Source organism: Barbus barbus (assembly GCF_936440315.1).
Source record: "Barbus barbus genome assembly, chromosome: 3".
Classification (NCBI taxonomy): domain Eukaryota; kingdom Metazoa; phylum Chordata; class Actinopteri; order Cypriniformes; family Cyprinidae; genus Barbus; species Barbus barbus.
This window is the reverse complement of record NC_136731.1, coordinates 729,505-753,116: the sequence shown is the minus strand read 5'-3', so window position 1 is coordinate 753,116 and position 23,612 is coordinate 729,505. Positions and strand designations below refer to the sequence as shown.

General features: G+C 39.5%; 2 protein-coding genes across 4 annotated transcripts; one reads left to right on the top strand and one right to left on the bottom strand.

The window, feature by feature from the left end:
- Window positions 1-876: 876 nt before the first annotated feature.
- LOC306856488 (uncharacterized protein) lies at window positions 877-10,353 on the bottom strand. 3 transcript variants are annotated; one of them, XM_079395815.1, is made up of 4 exons: window positions 10,302-10,340; window positions 8,807-9,002; window positions 3,231-3,516; window positions 877-2,317 (listed from the first exon to the last, which is right to left on the bottom strand). In XM_079395815.1, the coding sequence occupies exons 3-4, from the start codon at window positions 3,454-3,456 to the stop codon at window positions 1,461-1,463; spliced, it is 1,083 nt and encodes a 360-aa protein (XP_079251941.1). In that variant the 5' UTR covers window positions 3,457-3,516; window positions 8,807-9,002; window positions 10,302-10,340; the 3' UTR covers window positions 877-1,460. The 3 variants fall into 3 exon arrangements, with proteins under 3 accessions (XP_079251941.1, XP_079251939.1, XP_079251940.1); XM_079395813.1 differs by lacking the exon at window positions 8,807-9,002 and having other exon boundaries at window positions 10,302-10,353; XM_079395814.1 differs by lacking the exon at window positions 8,807-9,002 and having other exon boundaries at window positions 10,007-10,349.
- Window positions 10,354-20,411: 10,058 nt separating this feature from the next.
- Window positions 20,412-23,455, top strand: LOC306856565 (tripartite motif-containing protein 16-like protein). The gene is made up of 5 exons (XM_079395923.1): window positions 20,412-20,458; window positions 20,585-20,846; window positions 21,090-21,116; window positions 21,775-21,822; window positions 21,965-23,455. The coding sequence occupies exons 2-5, from the start codon at window positions 20,594-20,596 to the stop codon at window positions 22,525-22,527; spliced, it is 891 nt and encodes a 296-aa protein (XP_079252049.1). The 5' UTR covers window positions 20,412-20,458; window positions 20,585-20,593; the 3' UTR covers window positions 22,528-23,455.
- The last annotated feature ends 157 nt before the right edge of the window (window positions 23,456-23,612 follow it).

The following is a 23,612-nucleotide window of genomic DNA, read 5'->3' as shown; positions in this document are numbered from 1 at the left end:
TGAAATGTGGTACTTTATTCACTAAAATAAGTTTAATCTTTAATGCTTTATATGTCCTTTAGTTAAGATAATTTAATTTCTTCACTGTACTATTTATTACTACTGTCGCATTTCAGTTTTAGTTTGGCTCTAGTTTTGTATTTATTCCAGTTTATATGAAATGGTTGATGTAGCGTTGATTAAAATTCATGAGTAAATACGTTTCACTGAACATGTTTGAGAAGTTTGTCTGGAGCGCGGTGCGGTGGTGGTGATGTTGAAGGCCAGCGACCTTGGTGCTGTAGTAGTTTATAGCCTAAGTTTAGCTCTGGCGCTTTTATTTAGTTTTAGATTGGTGTAAAAATTCAAATCTCCTTTTAAATATCTCTAAAACTAAGGAGATGGTTATCGATTTTAGAGCAAAAGAACAAAGTGAAATCCATCCTACATTAATTAACGGGGAGCAGATTCAGATAACAACAAATTATAAATACCTTGGTATAATGTTGGACAATAAACTTAGGTGGGATGCGTGGAGATATATATAAAAGAAGAGTGTTAAATAAGGCTAACATCATTTAGTATGAGATGTTCAAAAAATAGGTTAAAATGATCATTTATTCCCCAAGCAATTAAGTTTTTAAATCTTCTTCCTCCAGAGGTAGTTGAACGGTCAGCTGAATTGGATATTTTAATTAGATTCATCAGTAATTAATTGTATACAAATATTTATTGCCTAAGGTGAAATTGTCAAATGTCTGTGCGAGTGTATGCTGCAAACTTAATTTCCCTACAGGGACGAAAAAACACTGAACTGAACTGAAGAGAGATCTCACTTCTGGATTGCAAGATGATGAAAATATCTCAGTGAAAAATGTCTTGATATTATCGCATGTAGAAATGGTTGGCAAGATACAGTTTATTTACCAATGATAAATTGTAAGTGTATTTCCCCAGCATCAAAAGCAGAACAGCTAACATTAGAGCTTATCGATGCTACAGTCTTTCGTAATGTAGCCACAGGCTCAGGTACCCATCCATACGTACAAGAGAAGAAAATAAGGATCCATCACAAAGCTACATGACAGTATATCTTGCATCTGATTTACTAGACACATCTTACTCAGTCGTTTTAAAAATAACAATGAAGAACACATTCAAATTAAAGCTCAAGTGTTACAGTCACTTCATCAGCTTCCTGAACAAGAACAGTTTGGAAAACACTTCTACTTTCCTTCATGAAAGAGTAAGGTAACTACAGTTGAACGCTATATGAAAATCACAATAATATCATGAAACAAAATGATACACAATAATTGTTTTGACATTGTTCTTTGGAGAGGAGCTCCATCTTTGAGTTGATCTGAATCTGCTGGTTTTGAAGATGAACTTAATTCACTGTGAAAACTTTAGATAATGTTTCTTTGTCATGTCACTTGTAATTTGTGGTTTGGACAGATGATATTTTATTGCTTGATGCATTATTGTGTCTCATTTGGTGAGGATGCGGCACCAGATCTGAAAGAGCTGGATCTGAAGATGATCTGCTTGCTGTGATTGTTCTTTGTGTGACACTGCAGGGAAGCTAATTGATTGAACCGCTTCCCACATGCAGTGCAGTGATACGGTTTCTCTCCAGTGTGGATCCTCTCATGTGTTTTCAGCTGTATTGACTGAGTGAATCTCTTGTCACAGTGTGAACACTTATAAGGTTTCTCTCCAGTGTGGATCCTCTCGTGTGTTTTCAGAGATGTTGACTGACTGAATCTTTTGCCACAGAGTGAACACTTGAAAGGTTTCTCTCCAGTGTGGATCCTCTCATGTTTTTTCTGGTCTCGAGACTTACTGAATCTCTTGTCACAGTGTGAACACTTGAAATGTTTCTCTCTGGTGTGGATCCTCTCATGTTTTTCCAGTTGTCCCGACGAACTGAATCTCTTGTCACAGTGTGAACACTTATGAGGTTTCTCTCCATCATGGATGCTCTCATGTTTTTCCAGTTGTCCTGACCAACTGAATCTCTCGTCGCAGTGTGAACACTTGTATGGTTTTTCTCCAGTGTGGATGTTCATGTGTACCCTAAGGTTTGCCGATTGTGTGAAACTCCTCCCACATTGCTCACAAGTGTAAGGTTTCTCTCCAGAATGAATTCTCAAGTGACGCTCAAGACTTGTTTTGCCTGTCAAACTCTTTCCACACCGAGTGCAGGTGAAAGATTTCTTGTCTCTACTTTTCTTTAAATCTTTCTGTTTGGTTTGAGAGGAACTCAATGGTTTTTCTCCTGTTTTGACATGATTTCGCTCCTCAAATTCACCCAATTCATGAGTCTCTTCAAACTCTTAAAAATAAAAGCAGAAACAGTTAATTTGTCAGAACTTGAAAAATAAAAAATACACACACAAATGTGAAAGGACATAAAAGTGAACCCTGGTGTAACAGTTTAAAGATAATTTAAATACAAAAATGTGTTCCTTTTGATGCAATTTTAGAAAACGATACATCCCTTAAGCTTCTCATGAATCATTTTTAGACACAAATCCCATGTTTCTATAAAGAGAACTATTAAAATGATTGCTCAAATACAAACTTATCAAAAATGTATTTTGTTGAATAAAAGTGTCCTTATTATTTGCCCCATCTTCATTGTTCAGCAGCTCAAACGATTGTTTCAATTACAACAAACTGAATCTAAATCTTCTTGAAATTGTATAACTGTCAGTAAAACATTTTTGTATTTGTAACAGATTTAATTTATACAGTGAAGACTACGCAGTGTTATTTTACATTTGATTATTCAGTTTCTGTACTATTTATCTATGTTTGTAATTTGTTTATTTTCTGATTTACTCTCCTACATAATCACCCCAGTCATTGATTATTTTATTCCAATCAGAGCTATTCCAGTCATCTGGTGATTTCTTTTTTCTTTTCTTCATATCGCAATATACAGTGGTGTGAAAAAGTCCTTCCTGAAACACAACATGAAGGGACAACAAAATCCAAAGCAAAACAGCCATGTTTACTTGTGTTATCTTTTATTAATATTTAAATTAGTTTGATGATCTGAAACATTAAAGTGTGAAAAACATGCAAAAAACAAAAAAATGAGGAAGGGGGCCAACACTTTCACACCACTGTATGTTGCAGAAAAACTAAATATTGCACTGTGAGGTTTTTCCAATATCGTGCAGCCCTATTTGTAAGCCTAATGTACCACAGTCTTTAAAGATGAATGAAGAAGAAAGTCCAACCTCTTTGTTCCTCCTGTTTTATTCTGCAGGGTTCTGGTTCCTCGTCTTTTATTCTGCAGGGTTCTGGTTCCTGTTTTATTCTCCAGGGTTCTGGTTCCTGTTCTGGTTCCTCGTGTTTTATTCTGCAGGGTTCTGGATCTGGTTCCTCGTGTTTGATTCTGCAGGGTTCTGGTTCTTGTTTTATTCTGCAGGGTTCTGGTTCTCTCTCCTCTTTAACAAACACCATCTTCTCAGTTCAGATGATACTCCTCCAGATATTCCTGCTTGCTTCAACACTTAGTCACGACTGTGAAGATGAGAATATTACAGAGATTTACTGACCTGATTCAAAAACTCAAAAGCCAGCATCACAACAAAACAACAGAGAGCGCGGTGAAACTGAACTTCTTCCTCTGAGGTTTAATGGTATTTGGTAAACAAAAGTATGTTAGACTGGAGTGAGAAGCGGCGAGAGGAGGGAAATAATACGGGGAAATTATTTAGTGCGTCCATAAGGTGCGCTGATTTCTTTTTATAAAAGCTGATCTGCACTAATAAATGAAAAGAGATTAAGATTATAGACTCGCTTGGTATTTGATCAGCATCAACAGTCTTCGTGAGACTTCGAGAGAAACGAGCGAATTATTAGTCAAATATTTAATTGAAAATTACACAACGTTGCAGCATGTAAAAATGTAAATTAAGATAAATGAAAACACACAACAATAAGATGTAGCCTAATTAAAAACAACAAGAATAAACAAAACAAAACAAAAAAAAATCGAAAATATTGATCAGGTTTAGCATGAAGAACAACATCCATGGGTTATGTGTCTTTCTAAATATCCGGGACTTAAGACATACCCGATATGTTTACAAGGATATTTGTCCTTTCAAATTCAAAAAGACAAAGCCACTTAGCAATTGTTTTCTGGCCCAGCTCTGTTACACAACCGCTTTTCCCTCGGCCCACATACCGTAAAGATTGACAGCCCTGAATCTAACGGTGCGCTCCAAAAGGGATATATCGTGAAAACAATCATACTGAAGGGTCGTTCCAAACTGACGTGCTCAAAACTAGCCACTTCAAAGGGCCCTTCGGAATGAAGGATTCAGAAGGGTACAACTGATGGACACTTCGGCCCCCATGATCCTTTGCGCTGATTCTTTCCATGATGATGGCGCCTCCCTGTGGACACGGGATGATGACGCAGAAGGGCACTTCAAGAAACATTAAGTGCACATTTTTATCATCTGTAAAATTACTGATTAACATGACGGATAAATGCAGCTCGTTTTTTCTAAATAAAGTCCCCTTTATTTATATAGTGCTTTTAACAATACAGATTGTGTCAAAGCACTTAAGTCAAGTTGAGCTTTATTGTCATTCCGCTACATGTGGGGACATACAGTGGAACGAAATGTCGTGTCTCGCAGGACCACGGTGCTACATAAATACAGACATACAACAATGAAGTAAAACACACTATAAACCTATACACAACTAACCTACTGACAGATTTAACTATAAGTATATTATATATATACCCTATAAGTATTTACCCTATACAAACTAAAAGAATAAAGGATAAAAAATACAAACTATACGAATGCTTCACAAATACTGTACATGTGCAAAGAGAGACATTTGAGTCAGCAGCTGGTTGGGGAACAGAGCAGGATGATTTGTAGTGCATGAGCATGTAAACATACATATATTGCAGAGTCTTTTGTGGGATTGTGTACACGCAGCAGTGTGTGTAAAGTGTCCATAGTGTAAAGTGTCCATAGTGCGCATAGAGGAGAGTGTGGTACTACAGGTGGTTTGTACAGGCCCACTCACCTGTGTGTAGCACACTTCGGATTGCACATGGGGGTCCATGTTCAGGAGGTAGGGGTTTGCATGGGGTTTCAGAGGGGGGCGGGGTGGTTTGAGTTCAGGGCTCTCACAGCCTGGGGGAAAAAGCTGTTGAGCAGTCTGGCGGAGCGGGCTCTGATGCTCCGGTACCGTCTTCCTGATGGTAGGAGCTGGAAGAGACTGTGGGAGGGATGGGTGGAGTCCTTCACGATGCTGTTGGTTTTGCTGGAGCATCGTGTAAGGAAGATGTCCAGGATGGAGGGGAGAGGGGCACCGATGATCTTTGCAGCTGTGTTCACTGTCCGCTGGAGGGTCTTGCGGTCAGCAGCACTGCAGTTCCCGTACCAGACAGTGATGCAGCTGGTCAGCACACTCTCAATGGTGCCTCTGTAGAATGTGGTGAGGATGGGTGGAGGGAGTCTTGCTCTTTTCAGCCGGCGGAGAAAGTGTAGGCGCTGTTGTGCCTTTTTGGAGAGTGACATGGTGTTGGTGGTCCAGGTGAGATCCTCTGTGATGTGCACCCCCAGGAATTTAGTGTTGCTGACTCTCTCCACAGTCGAGCTGTCGATGGTCAGTGGGGGGTGGTCAACGGAGTTTCTCCTGAAGTCCATCACAACCTCCTTTGTCTTCTCCACATTGAGGGACAGATTGTTTGTGCCACACCATTCAGCCAGCTGTGCCACTTCCTCTCTGTAGTGCGTTTCATCGTTGTTGCTGATGAGACCTACCACTGTTGTGTCATCAGCAAACTTGATGATGTGGTTGGAGCTGAACTTGGCAGTGTAGTCGTGGGTCAGCAGTGTGAAGAGCAGCGGGCTGAGCACACAGCCTTGTGGGGCACCTGTGCTCAGTGTGGTAGTGCTCGAGGTGTTGTGGCCGACATGGACTGACTGAGGTCTTCCAGTTAGAAAGTCCAGGATCCAGTTACAAAGGGAATTGTTAAGGCCCAGCAGGTTTAGTTTATTTATGAGCTGTTGTGGGATTGTGTTGAATGCCGAGCTGAAGTCAATGAACAGCATTCTAACATAAGTCTTTATTTTCTAGGTGGGTAAGAGCCAGGTGGAGGGTGGAGGAAATTGCATCATCCGTAGAGCGGTTTGGACGGTATGCAAACTGGAGCGGGTCGAGTGTGTTGGGGAGGCTGGTTTTGATGTTGTGCATGACTAGCCTCTCAAAGCACTTCATCATGATTGGAGTCAGTGCTATGGGACGGTAGTCACTGAGACAGGACACAGTTGATTTCTTTGGTACCGGTATGATTGTTGTGGATTTGAGACATGTGGGGACGACTGCCTGGCTCAGCGAGGTGTTGAAGATATCTGTTAGGGCATCTGTATGCTGTGCAGCACAGTCTCTCAGAACACGGCCAGATATGTTGTCAGGTCCCGCAGCCTTGCGTGGGTTAATCCTAGATAGGGTCTTCCTTAAGTCGGCTGGAGACAGACAGAGCGCCCGGTCGTTGGGAGGTGTGGGCAGTTTTTGTGCAGGTGTGTCATTCTGCATTTCAAACCGTGAATAAAAGTGGTTGAGTGCATCGAGGAGGGATGTGTCCTCATCACAGGCCTGTGGCGGGGGCTTGTAGTCAGTGATGGTCTGAATGGCTTGCCACAGGCTCCGTGTGTCTCTGCTGTCTGTGAAGTGGTTGTTGATTTTTTGGGCATATGACCGTTTTGCTTTTTTGATGCCACAGGACAGATTGGCTCTTGCTGTTTTGAGGGCTGCTTTATCTCCTGATCTGAATGCTTCATCTCTGGTCTTTAGCAGCCCACGAACCTCTGCTGTCATCCATGGCTTCTGGTTGGCACGTGTGGTGATGGTCTTGGTGACTGTCACATCATCAGTGCACTTTTTGATGTAAGCAGTCACAGTTTCAGTGTACTCATTCAGGTCTGTGTGGTTGTTGTAGGTGGCTGCCTCTTTAAACATGTTCCAGTCTGTGTCCTGGAAGCAGTCCTGCAGTGCTTCGGTGGCATTGTCTGGCCATACTGTGATCTGCTTTTGAACCGGTTTGGCGAGTTTGAGAAGTGGTCTATATGCTGGGATTAGCATAACAGTGATGTGGTCGGAGTACCCGAGGTGGGGGCGGGGTTCAGCCTTGTAAGCGTTCTTAACTGTTGTGTAAACAAAGTCCAGTGTGTTGTTTCCCCTTGTTGCAAAGTTCACATGTTGGTAGAACTTTGGCAAAACTGTCTTTAAGTTTGCGTGGTTGAAGTCACCGGCTATAATGAAAAAGCCGTCAGGGTTTTTTGTTTGTTGTTCACTGATGGCGCTATACAGTTCACGAAGCACGTCTTTAACGTTTGCACACGGGGGAATGTAAACTGCTACAATAACAATGGCCGTGAACTCCTGCGGCAGATAGAACGGTCGACACTTCACAACCATAAACTCCACCAGCGATGAACAGTGTTTTGATAATACCGCAGCATTGTTACACCAGTCACACAAACCACCTCCGCGGTCTTACCAGACAGTGATGAATCTCTGTCCGCTCGGAAGCTGGTTAGCCTATGCAGCTGAATGGCGGAGTACGGGATGTTGTAGTTTAGCCATGTTTTTCGGTGAGAACAAACACACAACAGTCCCTTGCCTCATGCTGTGTTGACCGACTGAGTTGAATTAAGTCCAGTTTGTTTTCCAGAGAGCGAATGAGTGTTGGAAGAGCTGGTCTTGTGGGGTTAGCTCTTAGCCTAGCTCGTATACCTCCGCGCTTACCGCGCTTCCGTCCTCTCTCACACCGCTTGCGACGCTGCCTTGTGCGGGTAGCGTCAGTAGGCGAGGCGAGGCTCGAGGTCCGGCTCCAGCAGTAAAGCAGGCCTCGTAGCTTCTCAGTAGCCGCCGGCGAGAGTTGATGTTCGTAAGCGTTGCTGATATCCAAAAGACTTAGGCGATCATAGATGAGTTCTGGGGTGATTTCCTTAAGAGTTAGCGGTAAACTGACACTATTTGGAGATGAACAGACGACATTAAATGACATAAAAGCACCGTCTTTGGGACCCGAAGTAGCCACTGCGTCTGACCGCGCCATCTTGGATCAGATTAACAGTATCAAATTGGAGGATAGAGTGTTAGTAATGTATAATAATAAGATTAAACACTCAATTTTCAGTTTAAGGCAGAGGTCTTCAACCCTGTTCCTGGGGACCCACTATCCTGAAGAGTTTAGCTACAACCCTAATCAAACACAGCTGATGCGGCCAATCAAGCTCCTCAAGACTGCTTGAAAATTGCAGGCAGGTGTGCTGAAGCCGGTTGGAAATAAACTTTCCAGGAGATTGGGTCCCCAGGAACAGGGTTGAAGACCTCTGGTTTAAGGCATTTCATTATCGAATTCAGAGATGTCACTGTCTAGCTCAGTTTAGTTTAAATAGTATCTGCTAAATCAAATTGATGATAATCACTAGAAATTAAGTGTCCCCAACTGATCAAGCCAGAGGTGACAGCAGTAAGGAACCAAAACTCCCTCTGTGACAGAATGGAGAAAACAACCTTGGGAGAAACCAGGATCAGTCGAAGGGCCAGTTCTCTTCTGACCAGGATATTATTGTTTTCTTATTGACTTAATTATAATTTAAAATGTATTATATTTCTATTTTTATATTGTTGCAATTTCTAACAATAATAGTATTATGTAATTAGGTATTTTATTATATGTTTAGTTGTTTTGTTGTACTTTTAGTCGAGGTCTTCACTTTTTTACACCAACAATATGCGCCACTATAATAGGCATACCACTTACAGAACTTCAAACTTGATGTGCTGTTGTGGTAACTTAAGCCAGTTTCAAATCGCATATTTGGCACACTGCTTTTGTCCCGTCCTCACTCAAAGTGCTCCCACACAGCTGAGGTCTTCTGCATTTTTGTCTTCTCTTCCAGAGGAACTGCAACATGACGTCCACTCATGGGCGATTCATGTTCAAGTGCGAATGAGAACTGTTTTGCGGGGGGGGGGGCAAATAAATATTGACTCAAATTGCTTCCCAATAATTCTCTGCAAACATACATAAAATATACATCACTGAACATATTAAATTGTGCTCAGCTAATCTATCGAGCAGAAGTGAAAAATCTATGTTGGCCGAACAAGTTTTGCAGCAAAACAACGCATGTACGCCTGAGAGAAACCGCTGCTGTACAGAATTCAACTTCCTGTGCGCGAGAGAGAGCGGAGCCGATGCTGAAGGGCGACAGAACATCATTTACAGACCGATTTTCTATCATTACAGTTATGGTGAGTATACTGAGTTTCCTATTTATTAAGTCATGTACTACATTGTATTTTGCAGAATAGCAGTGCATTCACGCCTTTATTGTTGTGGCGTTGGCGTTTATAACCTAGTTTAGCCCATACCGATCTCTCGGTGGGGGTGTGCGATATATATGGTCTGTGATGACATTGTAATTGTTGTTTTAACGATGTGGGATTTGACATTATCCTCTATATCGCAAAAACCAAACACAAGACAACACTAGATTAACATCAGGTATTTTATGGAGCTTATAATATGACAAAACTATTTGAATTGTGTAAATTTCAATGATTGACAAGCGTCATTTAACAAACTGTACATGGCATTTAACAGTTCTGAATTGGATTTGTTTTTACTTGAATAATGAACATTTGAAATTTAACAGTTTAGTTTTTTATGGCATGTATTTTCAAACGGCAAATATTTTGTTCTGAATTCTTTGTCACACAAGTATGAAGCAGCAATAATAATAATAATAATAGACGTTTCTTGAGCAGTAAATCAGCATATTATAATGATTTCTGGCTGCACATCACACATACATTACAGTTTAAAATAGAACATGGTTATATTTCACAATATTGCTGTTTTTACTGTATTTTGTTCAATTAAGTGCAGCCTTGGTGAGCATGAGACTTATTCAAACTTTTGTGTACATGTAATATTTATTTTAAATAGGCTAGTTACCTTTAAAACCCGTGTGGTACTTCAGTCAAATACATATCTCATATTTTCAGACTTGTACTCCAGTAATATTCTAAACGGCGAGTCATTTTCTGGTGAGATATCTGTAGTTTTCCTCGAGTTTGAGGTACTTTATAAAACAGACGCACTTTATCTGTTCCTAACGCGTTTACTCTCACAATAACCCTCAGTAATCTAGAAGAGTCTTACACACTCGACAACGATCAACTCTACATCGCTTGTAAACGATATAAAACAGATATTCATTCAAACACTTTAAACGATGAAAACAACAAACCTTTCTTCAGCTGAAAGCGCGACGCAGCCTGATGACGTCAGACCACCCCATCAAAATAAAAGTCCTGCTCAGTGCAGATATTTACATGAAGAAAACATACTACTAATAAAACATGTGTCAGTGGTATTCAGACGTTTATTCTTGGGCAAATACATATTGAAATATATATGAAGAACTGAAAACATTTTTTTAATAAAAATTATATTTATAATTTTTTCCTTAATTATTATTATATTTTTTCAAATGTATTTTACATTCATTTATGTATTTATGACCAAATTTACTTATTTCCATGTTTATGTATACATTAAAGTGTCCATAAAGACAAAATAACATACTCCATGTGACTTTCATGGTTTAATCCCAGTTTTATAAAGCGCTCCAGGTGTACCGTGTGCAGCAATAAAGGGGAAAATATGACTTTAAATGTCTTTACTTTAGCACAGATGTGGCTCTTGTGAATGACCGCTGAATGATGCTTACATGTTGAAGCAAGAGTCAACCTCCATTTTGCACAGTAAAATTATAATTATGTGATATTCCTGTGATACTACTGTCATATTTCTGCAGTAATACCTGGCTTTCCTGTAATAGTCCTGTGGTCCTTTTGTTATATTTTTGTGGTATTCCTGTAATAATTTTGCAGGGTTTTTTATGGTAACACTTAATTTGCTATGACATTCCTGCAAGAAAACCATAGTTTTTCTGTCATAACCCTGTGGTATTACTAGCATACTTGTCATAATCTTAAAAATGTTGCAAATACAAAAATGTGACACACCATACAACATCTGCTATATTATATTTCAACATTTATTCAGCATGTGTAACAACATCATCTGTGTACACTACGAACTAGGGTATATGACACAATAAAGCAATATAAAGCACAAAGCATGAAAATGCAGATTCACAGTATTCAAACATTAACATCTCACAATTAAGCTTTGGCTCATTTGATAATCTGTTGTGAGCAGCCTCTCTCAGGGATCTTGTGTCCACTTTTCTTTCATTTCCCAATATGACAATAGCACTGAGCAATAACACACTTGGTTTTTAGTTTGTTTGACAGATGTTTTGCTAAAGCAACTGTGAAAAAACAGTCTGATAAAATGAAAATGACTTGGTTTCTGGGTTGAACAACATGTTTGCTGGAAACGGTGTGCAACGGGGTTTTCTCGTTTGGTGGGTTTGTCAAAAATGTCAGCCCAATCAGCAGCAGCGTGTATATAAACCACGCGGTATTAAAGAGACAGATCACACAATGGGTCCAAGTGAAGTCATTTAATATGTGTCCGCTGCAGCTCGGTATGCGCAACAACTGAAGATATTAGAAGACATGTTTGTCGTAAGAGTTTTATAGTAATGTAGCATATCAACATAATGATGATGATGAATTTGTAAGTAAACGTAATTAACATCTAAACAAATTCACAAGAGCAAGTATATTGTTTGCACGTTTATTTACATTAAAGGCAAAATAACTGAACTAATAAGAGCACAAGTATAGATCTGGAACTTCTTTAAGTCTGTCTAAATATGTAGTAATTACAATGTCTTCTGGGCCATATCCTTTCCTCAGGAAGGTGTGCTAGACACTGATTAATGTAACATAAAAATACTATACATATTTATATATTTGGCTATTGTATTGTGGAGTGACACTTTCACAAACTTTTCTATGCTTTGATTATATAATGGTAAATATTATAATATCATAGCACAACAACAGTGATAAGCAATAATGATAAGCCTAATACTCACAATAAAAATAATAAGGTCATATAGATCATAAGTCTCGGAGGTAAGAAGTGGATTATCCTTCACCTGAAATGTATTTTCATCATGAAATGTGAGGCAAATGTTGGATCACAATAATTAGGAACCACAGTTTCCATAAATCCCTTCACTCCATTGGGATGTTCTCTTTTATTCTGGACAGCAAGGGCAATGACTGTAACATCGAGCGTATTTTGCAGTATTAAAAATGTATTTATATTGATATTATCAGGCTCTGAAAATTCTTCAAAAAGAACACAGAGTGATCTTCTCAGCTGCCGTAGTTGCAACACTTGCGTCATCAGAACAGGGTGTTCAACGCATCACCGTTTCCGTTTAATAAACGTTTTGCACCGTTTTTTCTGGGGCTGAACGCAGCCCAGGACTGTCTGATTTTCTATTACAAAATCTCATATGACCAGTTTTGTCTTTGACTTTAGGTAGCTCTAAAAAGGAAACTCCTTGTTTCCACAGAACAATTTCAATTCAGATTAATAGTACACTGCCCCAGTGTGTCACTCAACCAGATTCAAGACGATCTGATGTTGCATTACAAAATTAATGCCCTCCAAAACTCATATTCTACCTGTGACTTTAGGTAGCTCTAAAAAGGAAACTCCTTGTTTCCACAGAACAATTTCAATTCAGATTAATAGTCCACTGCCCCAGTGTGTCACTCAACCAGATTCAAGACGATCTGATGTTGCATTACAAAATTAATGCCCTCCAAAACTCATATTCTACCTGTGACTTTAGGTAGCTCTAAAAAGGAAACTCCCTGTTTCCACAGAACAATTTCAATTCAGATTAATAGTCCACTGCCCCAGTGTGTCACTCAACCAGATTCGAGATGATCTGATGTTGCATTACAAAATTAATGCCCTCCAAAACTCATATTCTACCTGTGACTTTAGGTAGCTCTAAAAAGGAAACTCCTTGTTTCCACAGAACAATTTCAATTCAGATTAATAGTCCACTGCCCCAGTGTGTCACTCAACCAGATTCAAGACGATCTGATGTTGCATTACAAAATTAATGCCCTCCAAAATCTCATATGACCAGTTTTGTCTTTGACTTTAGGTAGCTCTAAAAAGGAAACTCCCTGTTTCCACAGAACAATTTCAATTCAGATTAATAGTCCACTGCCCCAGTGTGTCACTCAACCAGATTCGAGATGATCTGATGTTGCATTACAAAATTAATGCCCTCCAAAACTCATATTCTACCTGTGACTTTAGGTAGCTCTAAAAAGGAAACTCCTTGTTTCCACAGAACAATTTCAATTCAGATTAATAGTCCACTGCCCCAGTGTGTCACTCAACCAGATTCAAGACGATCTGATGTTGCATTACAAAATTAATGCCCTCCAAAATCTCATATGACCAGTTTTGTCTTTGACTTTAGGTAGCTCTAAAAAGGAAACTCCCTGTTTCCACAGAACAATTTCAATTCAGATTAATAGTCCACTGCCCCAGTGTGTCACTCAACCAGATTCAAGACGATCTGATGTTGCATTACAAAATTAATGCCCTCCAAAATCTCATATGACCAGTTTTGTCTGTGACTTTAGGTAGCTCTAAAAAGGAAACTCCCTGTTTCCACAGAACAATTTCAATTCAGATTAATAGTCCACTGCCCCAGTGTGTCACTCAACCAGATTCAAGACGATCTGATGTTGCATTACAAAATTAATGCCCTCCAAAATCTCATATGACCAGTTTTGTCTTTGACTTTAGGTAGCTCTAAAAAGGAAACTCCCTGTTTCCACAGAACAATTTCAATTCAGATTAATAGTCCACTGCCCCAGTGTGTCACTCAACCAGATTCGAGATGATCTGATGTTGCATTACAAAATTAATGCCCTCCAAAACTCAAATTCTACCTGTGACTTTAGGTAGCTCTAAAAAGGAAACTCCTTGTTTCCACAGAACAATTTCAATTCAGATTAATAGTACACTGCCCCAGTGTGTCACTCAACCAGATTCGAGATGATCTGATGTTGCATTACAAAATTAATGCCCTCCAAAACTCATATTCTACCTGTGTTTAGGTAGCTCTAAAAAGGATACTCCTTGTTTCCACAGACCAGTTTCAATTCAGATTAATAGTACACTGCCCCAGTGTGTCACTCAACCAGATTCAAGACGATCTGATGTTGCATTACAAAATTAATGCCCTCCAAAACTCATATTCTACCTGTGACTTTAGGTAGCTCTAAAAAGGAAACTCCTTGTTTCCACAGAACAATTTCAATTCAGATTAATAGTCCACTGCCCCAGTGTGTCACTCAACCAGATTCAAGACGATCTGATGTTGCATTACAAAATTAATGCCCTCCAAAACTCATATTCTACCTGTGACTTTAGGTAGCTCTAAAAAGGAAACTCCTTGTTTCCACAGAACAATTTCAATTCAGATTAATAGTCCACTGCCCCAGTGTGTCACTCAACCAGATTCAAGACGATCTGATGTTGCATTACAAAATTAATGCCCTCCAAAATCTCATATGACCAGTTTTGTCTTTGACTTTAGGTAGCTCTAAAAAGGAAACTCCCTGTTTCCACAGAACAATTTCAATTCAGATTAATAGTCCACTGCCCCAGTGTGTCACTCAACCAGATTCAAGACGATCTGATGTTGCATTACAAAATTAATGCCCTCCAAAATCTCATATGACCAGTTTTGTCTGTGACTTTAGGTAGCTCTAAAAAGGAAACTCCCTGTTTCCACAGAACAATTTCAATTCAGATTAATAGTCCACTGCCCCAGTGTGTCACTCAACCAGATTCAAGACGATCTGATGTTGCATTACAAAATTAATGCCCTCCAAAATCTCATATGACCAGTTTTGTCTTTGACTTTAGGTAGCTCTAAAAAGGAAACTCCCTGTTTCCACAGAACAATTTCAATTCAGATTAATAGTCCACTGCCCCAGTGTGTCACTCAACCAGATTCGAGATGATCTGATGTTGCATTACAAAATTAATGCCCTCCAAAACTCATATTCTACCTGTGACTTTAGGTAGCTCTAAAAAGGAAACTCCTTGTTTCCACAGAACAATTTCAATTCAGATTAATAGTACACTGCCCCAGTGTGTCACTCAACCAGATTTGAGATGATCTGATGTTGCATTACAAAATTAATGCCCTCCAAAACTCATATTCTACCTGTGTTTAGGTAGCTCTAAAAAGGATACTCCTTGTTTCCACAGACCAGTTTCAATTCAGATTAATAGTACACTGCCCCAGTGTGTCACTCAACCAGATTCAAGACGATCTGATGTTGCATTACAAAATTAATGCCCTCCAAAACTCATATTCTACCTGTGACTTTAGGTAGCTCTAAAAAGGAAACTCCTTGTTTCCACAGAACAATTTCAATTCAGATTAATAGTCCACTGCCCCAGTGTGTCACTCAACCAGATTCAAGACGATCTGATGTTGCATTACAAAATTAATGCCCTCCAAAACTCATATTCTACCTGTGACTTTAGGTAGCTCTAAAAAGGAAACTCCTTGTTTCCACAGAACAATTTCAATTCAGATTAATAGTCCACTGCCCCAGTGTGTCACTCAACCAGATTCGAGATGATCTGATGTTGCATTACAAAATTAATGCCCTCCAAAATCTCATATGACCAGTTTTGTCTTTGACTTTAGGTAGCTCTAAAAAGGAAACTCCCTGTTTCCACAGAACAATTTCAATTCAGATTAATAGTCCACTGCCCCAGTGTGTCACTCAACCAGATTCAAGACGATCTGATGTTGCATTACAAAATTAATGCCCTCCAAAACTCATATTCTACCTGTGACTTTAGGTAGCTCTAAAAAGGAAACTCCTTGTTTCCACAGAACAATTTCAATTCAGATTAATAGTCCACTGCCCCAGTGTGTCACTCAACCAGATTCAAGACGATCTGATGTTGCATTACAAAATTAATGCCCTCCAAAACTCATATTCTACCTGTGACTTTAGGTAGCTCTAAAAAGGAAACTCCTTGTTTCCACAGAACAATTTCAATTCAGATTAATAGTCCACTGCCCCAGTGTGTCACTCAACCAGATTCGAGATGATCTGATGTTGCATTACAAAATTAATGCCCTCCAAAATCTCATATGACCAGTTTTGTCTTTGACTTTAGGTAGCTCTAAAAAGGAAACTCCCTGTTTCCACAGAACAATTTCAATTCAGATTAATAGTCCACTGCCCCAGTGTGTCACTCAACCAGATTCAAGACGATCTGATGTTGCATTACAAAATTAATGCCCTCCAAAACTCATATTCTACCTGTGACTTTAGGTAGCTCTAAAAAGGAAACTCCCTGTTTCCACAGAACAATTTCAATTCAGATTAATAGTCCACTGCCCCAGTGTGTCACTCAACCAGATTCAAGACGATCTGATGTTGCATTACAAAATTAATGCCCTCCAAAATCTCATATGACCAGTTTTGTCTGTGACTTTAGGTAGCTCTAAAAAGGAAACTCCTTGTTTCCACAGAACAATTTCAATTCAGATTAATAGTCCACTGCCCCAGTGTGTCACTCAACCAGATTCAAGACGATCTGATGTTGCATTACAAAATTAATGCCCTCCAAAATCTCATATGACCAGTTTTGTCTTTGACTTTAGGTAGCTCTAAAAAGGAAACTCCCTGTTTCCACAGAACAATTTCAATTCAGATTAATAGTCCACTGCCCCAGTGTGTCACTCAACCAGATTCAAGACGATCTGATGTTGCATTACAAAATTAATGCCCTCCAAAATCTCATATGACCAGTTTTGTCTGTGACTTTAGGTAGCTCTAAAAAGGAAACTCCTTGTTTCCACAGAACAATTTCAATTCAGATTAATAGTCCACTGCCCCAGTGTGTCACTCAACCAGATTCAAGACGATCTGATGTTGCATTACAAAATTAATGCCCTCCAAAATCTCATATGACCAGTTTTGTCTGTGACTTTAGGTAGCTCTAAAAAGGAAACTCCTTGTTTCCACAGACCAGTTTCAATTCAGATTAATAGTACACTGCCCCAGTGTGTCACTCAACCAGATTCAAGACGATCTGATGTTGCATTACAAAATTAATGCCCTCCAAAACTCATATTCTACCTGTGTTTAGGTAGCTCTAAAAAGGAAACTCCTTGTTTCCACAGAACAATTTCAATTCAGATTAATAGTCCACTGCCCCAGTGTGTCACTCAACCAGATTCAAGACGATCTGATGTTGCATTACAAAATTAATGCCCTCCAAAACTCATATTCTACCTGTGTTTAGGTAGCTCTAAAAAGGAAACTCCTTGTTTCCACAGAACAATTTCAATTCAGATTAATAGTCCACTGCCCCAGTGTGTCACTCAACCAGATTCAAGACGATCTGATGTTGCATTACAAAATTAATGCCCTCCAAAACTCATATTCTACCTGTGTTTAGGTAGCTCTAAAAAGGAAACTCCCTGTTTCCACAGAACAATTTCAATTCAGATTAATAGTCCACTGCCCCAGTGTGTCACTCAACCAGATTCGAGATGATCTGATGTTGCATTACAAAATTAATGCCCTCCAAAACTCATATTCTACCTGTGACTTTAGGTAGCTCTAAAAAGGAAACTCCTTGTTTCCACAGAACAATTTCAATTCAGATTAATAGTCCACTGCCCCAGTGTGTCACTCAACCAGATTCAAGACGATCTGATGTTGCATTACAAAATTAATGCCCTCCAAAATCTCATATGACCAGTTTTGTCTGTGACTTTAGGTAGCTCTAAAAAGGAAACTCCTTGTTTCCACAGACCAGTTTCAATTCAGATTAATAGTCCCCTGCTCCAGTGTGTCACTCAACCAGATTCAAGACGATCTGATGTTGCATTACAAAATTAATGCCCTCCAAAATCTCATATGACCAGTTTTGTCTTTGACTTTAGGTAGCTCTAAAAAGGAAACTCCCTGTTTCCACAGAACAATTTCAATTCAGATTGACAGTCAGTCCACATCAACTGCCTGGAAATGCTAGCAGTATGTCGAGCCTGCAGTTCTTCCTGCCAGTCCTGAAGGAACACCTCGTGCTAATCCGCTCGGACAGCATGTCTGTGGTGTCCTACATAAATCACCAAGGAGACCTCTCCTCCAAGTGCCTTTGCCTACTGGCAAAACATCTTCTGGGAGATGAGAGCGGCGCACATTCCAGGCAAATTGAACCAAGGAGTGGACAAGTTATCTCGGAGCAATGTTCCCTCAGAGGAGTGGACGCTCCATCCACAGATCTTTGGCGAGGCTGAGGTAGACAATATGAAGCACTTCCCAATGAATCTGGTGGCATTTTCTTGAATATTGGTAGGCAAGATGGTTTTGTACCCTTCCAAATTCATTCTGCTACTGTCATCATACATTAAGTCATCAGTAAAGTTGAGAGGGCCTGTTCCAGAGACAGCCATGCATGCCCATGCCATGACACCACCTCCACCATGCTTTACAGATGAGGCTGTATGCTTGGGATCATTGCAGTTCCCTGTTTTTCTCCACATTAGTGCTTTCCCATCACTTAGATAAAGGTTCATCTTTGTCTCATCGGTCCATAAACAGAGTTACAAAACTCTTCTGGCTCACCTTTGTGCTTTTTTGCAAACTCTGATCTTGCCTTTCTATGTTTGGAGCTGGTCAGAGGTTTGCATCTTGCTGTGTAGCATCTGTAATTCTGTGTCAAAGCCTCCTGAGGACAGTAGATTGTCAGAGCATCACCCCAGCTTTCTGGAAGTTGTTGCTGATTTTACAGACACGTCTTTTAGGATTCATTTTCACAGCTTTTATGATTTGTCTGTTATCAACTACTGTTGTTTTCTCAGCCGATCAGGTCGTTGTTGGTTGCTGGTGGTTTCCAAACTCTTGATTTCTCCATGCCCTTTGTTTTTGCTAGAGCTCTAACTGACTTCCTCTTTTCTTTTAGCATCCAAATTGCTTGTTTTTCTCTCAAAGTCAGCTCCCTCGTCTTCATCCTGGTTTGTGTTTCATCATCGAATGCAAGATTCAGAATACAGAAGTAATGGATATAACTGATACGACACATTCCCTGCTTTTAATATCTGAAGAATTAATGCAACAGGACACAGCTGATCACTTAGAAAGACCTGTGAGGAAACTGCTCCAATACTTATGCTCTCATCAGATAGAGGGATGAAACTCTAAAAGTGCTGAAGTTCTTAGCTGTTAAAGCATCTATGTGCTGAAACGGCTAATAATAAAATGTGACATTCTGTAGTTTTGTCTCATATTCATCTTTTAATCATATTTGTAAATGTCTTGACTCCACAGCCAACAGAGCAATTTTGTCTTTACTGTTCCAATACTTTTGGAGGGCACTGTATATATATATATATATATATATATAATAACAAATAATGCATATTGGACTATATTTCATATCTTAGAAATATTGATGTTGTCATTACATTATAGCTGTTAATTATGATAAAGTGAGATCAGACAATTGTTTATATTGTAAAATACTTTAGCAGTTGATTACAGCTTGGCATTTTTATCATATATTAATTCAGATCTTATAGTAACCTTAAAAATATCACATTACTTTATTTGGACATACTGCACTCACCTGCATTATATTTCTGCCAGCTAGATGTCATTGTTTTGGAAATATCACACAAAAACCATACAAATACAACACATAGTATTTTCTGTAGTAAGTTCATGCTATATAGAAAGTGCTGTAGTAATCCTTAGTAATATTTAGCTTGTGTTGGAATTACAACACAAAAACCACATACGGCATCTAATGGTAAATTCTGTACAACAGAAAGTGCTGTGGGGTAAACCTGTCATATTTAGCTCTGCTCATTTGCTGTGTGGTAAATTTATGTAGTACTGCTGCAGTACCACAGGACATGTTTGTAAGGGTATTGAACCATTGTTTCGAGTAATTGAAATTGTAATGAACTGATTAGAATTAGTGTTGGTCCCTCTACCTGTAAGAAAAGTGTCTCCCCTTGTTCTGCCTGTCTGTTGCTGTTTATCTGCATGTTTCTGATGTAATGGAGGCCAGCAAGTAGATGCTGTGCAGGTAAACCTCACTCCCCTGATCTCAAGAGACACACTAGCGACTGCAGCCAGTTAGCCTCCTGGCTAGCGCGTCTGCCTCCCACACAGGAGAACAAGGGTTCGAGACGGGACCGTTACACTTACTGTAACTGTAATTTCTCAGTCTGCTGCATACTTCAGCTATAACATATGTGTTTCACCCAGAGCGTCTCTCGTGTTTCTTGAAATACTGGTTCCACTTGTTTTATCAGAAAATGACTTTCGGAGGTTTTCCTTGAGATGCCAGTTCAGAGGTGGAACGAGAAGCATACAAACGTCCTCATTTTTCACAGTAAGACCTGTCTATCAATCTAAATTTCACATTGATTCTAGACCTTCAGCATCAGCTAGTATTGAGATATTAGTTGATACAATCTTTTGTGCTCATTATTAAAGCTGTTTTTATTTGCTTGTCCAGTGAAGGGTGATGGCGTCTGTTTCAGACCAGCTTCTGGCCGCTCTGGATGATCTAGTCACAGAAGACCTGAAGATGTTTAAACTAAATTTAAGGAATCATTACAGCGTTTCAGCCGATCTGGAGAAGGCAGACGCTCCTGATACAGTGGATCTGATGATTAAGCGTTTCGGACCAGAAGAAGCTGTGAAGATCACGGTGGACATCCTGAGGAAGATGAGCCAGAACCATCTGGCTGAAGAGTTAGAGAACAAGCACAAGCAAGGTAACAGGTTCAAGTGAGGCTGAAATTGTTGACTGTGTCTTAAAAAATAAAAAAGTTAAATTAAAAAGTTTTTTTTAATATATAACAAAATTCTTTTCATATATCATACATGTTTCTAGCATTGATGTTTGACAGTGAATGTTTCCAGAATAAATGTAGTGTTGTCTTTGAGCTGAAGCTGTACTCTTGGTTTTGCTGATGTGTTTGTGTGGTTTAATGTCACTTTGCATTTCTCTCTCACAGCTCAGCCTGAATCAAAACCCATCAATGGTAAATACCGATCACTGTCTGGGTTTATTCTGATTTTACTCATTTGGACTCCTTGAGGAGATACCCGAGAAAGTATAAATGCAAGCAGTAATTGCAGGGCAAAACACTGATTATATAATGATATAGGATATAATTTTGACATTATAACAAGTGGTTTAAGTTTTTTTGTAAACTAATATACTGTATAATACACTTGTTTACACATAAAGTAGTCCAGTTTTCTGAATTGATATAACTGTGATGAACAGAGCAATCACTGATCAGCTCATGTTTACAGAGCTCAGATCACACTGATAACATCAAACCTCAATGGTTCTTGTGTTGTGGTGATTTGAGTCTGTAAAGACCAGACGTTTGTCCAAATATATGCTTTTGTGTTGAACATTTCTCCATCATCATCTCCTATCATGGAGAACATTATATTAGAGATGTCTCAGGAATGGACAGTAGTCCCTCACTGCAGAACAAAGATCCAGGGGGCAGGGTTGGATCCACATCTAGAGGGTGGAGATGGGTGGGTTTGGGTGTATGTAGGGTGGGAGGAGTTGGATCTAAATCCAACCACAGCCCCTGGATCTTGTGTTCTGCAGTGAGGACCATCTCAGAATGGATGCAGGATAATGAGAATCACACTGTTCATGTCTGTTGATTTCCACAGACACATTCACCAACATTGTTCCCAGGACCAGGAACCACTTCCTACAATGTAAGTTTTCACCTGTTGGAGGTGAAAGAAGAGTTTGATAATTGATGTTGAGCACAGATATCTGGTCATCTGTACTGAGACACTGAACATGAAGAGTTCAGTCAAACGGATTCCTGATTGTGATGTGTTTTATCTCCATCAGATTTCCATCAGCTCACTCTGGATCCGAACACAGCACATAAACACCTCCGTCTGTCCGAGAACAACAGAGTGATGACTAACACTGGCACATATCAGCTGTATCCTGATCATCCAGACAGATTTGATGTGTATCATCAGGTGTTGTGTAGAGAGAGTGTGTGTGGACGCTGTTACTGGGAGCTGGAGTGGAGTGGATACGAGGTGTTTGGAGGTGTGGAGATATCAGTGTCATATAAGAGCATCAGCAGGAAGGGACGGGGTGATGAGTGTGTGTTTGGATATAATGATCAGTCCTGGAGTTTAATCTGCTCTCCCTCCAGATACTCATTCTGGCACAATAAGATATGGACTGATTTCCCTGTAAACCCCATCATCATTAGAACAGGAGAGTATGATTACATCAGTAGAGTAGGAGTGTATGTGGATCACAGAGCAGGAACTCTGTCCTTCTACAGCGTCTACAGAAACACAATGAGCCTCATCCACACCGTCCAGACCACATTCACTCAGCCACTCTGTCCTGGGTTTAATGTTTATTATCTATCATCGGTGAAACTGTGTTGATTAAGTAGAATTGATTGACCAGAGATTCTACCCATAATGCTTTGAGCTGCATGATCAATCAGTAACAGTGAGATGTTATGAGTCTCTTCATGACAGTAATACTGCAGCTGAACTTCTGTCACTGAAATAATATGAATCATAATAAATGTGTCTAATAATAATAGCACACACAGTTTGTTCAGTATAAAAACCATTACGCCTATGGAGAGTCCCCATAAACTACAAAAACCAACATGCGTGTGTGTGTGTGTGACATATTAATCATTTATATCAGGGATACTCTCATCTGGCTCACGAGATCCACTTTCCTGCAGAGTTTAGCTCCAACCCTGATCAAACTCACCTACCTGTGATTTTCTAATGATCCTGAAGACATTGATTAGCATGCTCAGGTGTGTTTGATCAGGGTTACAGCTAAACTCTGCACACTCTGGGTCACATTTAACTGACAGTGTAAACCGAGACCTGATTCGTCCGTTGCTTCAGTCATAACTGCATCTCATATCCAGAGACTTGGGTATTTTCTTAGCTATAAATTATGTGTACATCTGAAATGCTAATTTGTGCAGCGATATAAAAGGCTATAAATAGCATATTGTAACAACAGTTAACGATCACATTCCACATGTGATTGCAAAAGGAATTGATTACAAACACAGAATGGTGGTTTAAAGTGAGTTTTGAGTAAAAGTGTACTAATGATCTCATAAATTGTCTAATATAGCTTAATGCTCTTATGCAGCTGCAGAACTGGTGCAGTTCTTCTTCGTGATGTATTTTGTCAATTCACATGAGGTCATAAGAAAATGTTTTGTTGTATTTTTTTTTAAATACTTTTTTCAATAATAGTTGAGTAAATATATACTGGGATTTAAGCGATGTAGCTTGGTAAACCTTGTAATGCCAGAATAAAGGCTAATAATGGCTGAATAAAACAAAAGAATAATGATAAAGGTATAATGAGGATTATGCATCATATAGGGTTAGATCTAAAATGTTAGATCGGGTCTAAACGCCAGATAATATTTAGGATCCAGCCACGGATGCCAGATCCCGTCAGAAAATATCAGTTTATCCAGTAACAG

Bases quoted from the DNA above. Each gene is read 5' to 3' on its own strand.
- LOC306856488 (XM_079395813.1), bottom strand. From the start codon at position 3,456: ATGGTGTTTGTTAAAGAGGAGAGAGAACCAGAACCCTGCAGAATAAAA. The intron at 2,318-3,230 runs GTTGGACTTTCT...TTTATTTTTAAG, and splicing joins AAAACAGGAGGAACAAAGAG to AGTTTGAAGAGACTCATGAA.
- LOC306856565 (XM_079395923.1), top strand. From the start codon at position 20,594: ATGGCGTCTGTTTCAGACCAGCTTCTGGCCGCTCTGGATGATCTAGTC. The intron at 21,117-21,774 runs GTAAATACCGAT...TGATTTCCACAG, and splicing joins TGAATCAAAACCCATCAATG to ACACATTCACCAACATTGTT. The intron at 21,823-21,964 runs GTAAGTTTTCAC...TATCTCCATCAG, and splicing joins CAGGAACCACTTCCTACAAT to ATTTCCATCAGCTCACTCTG.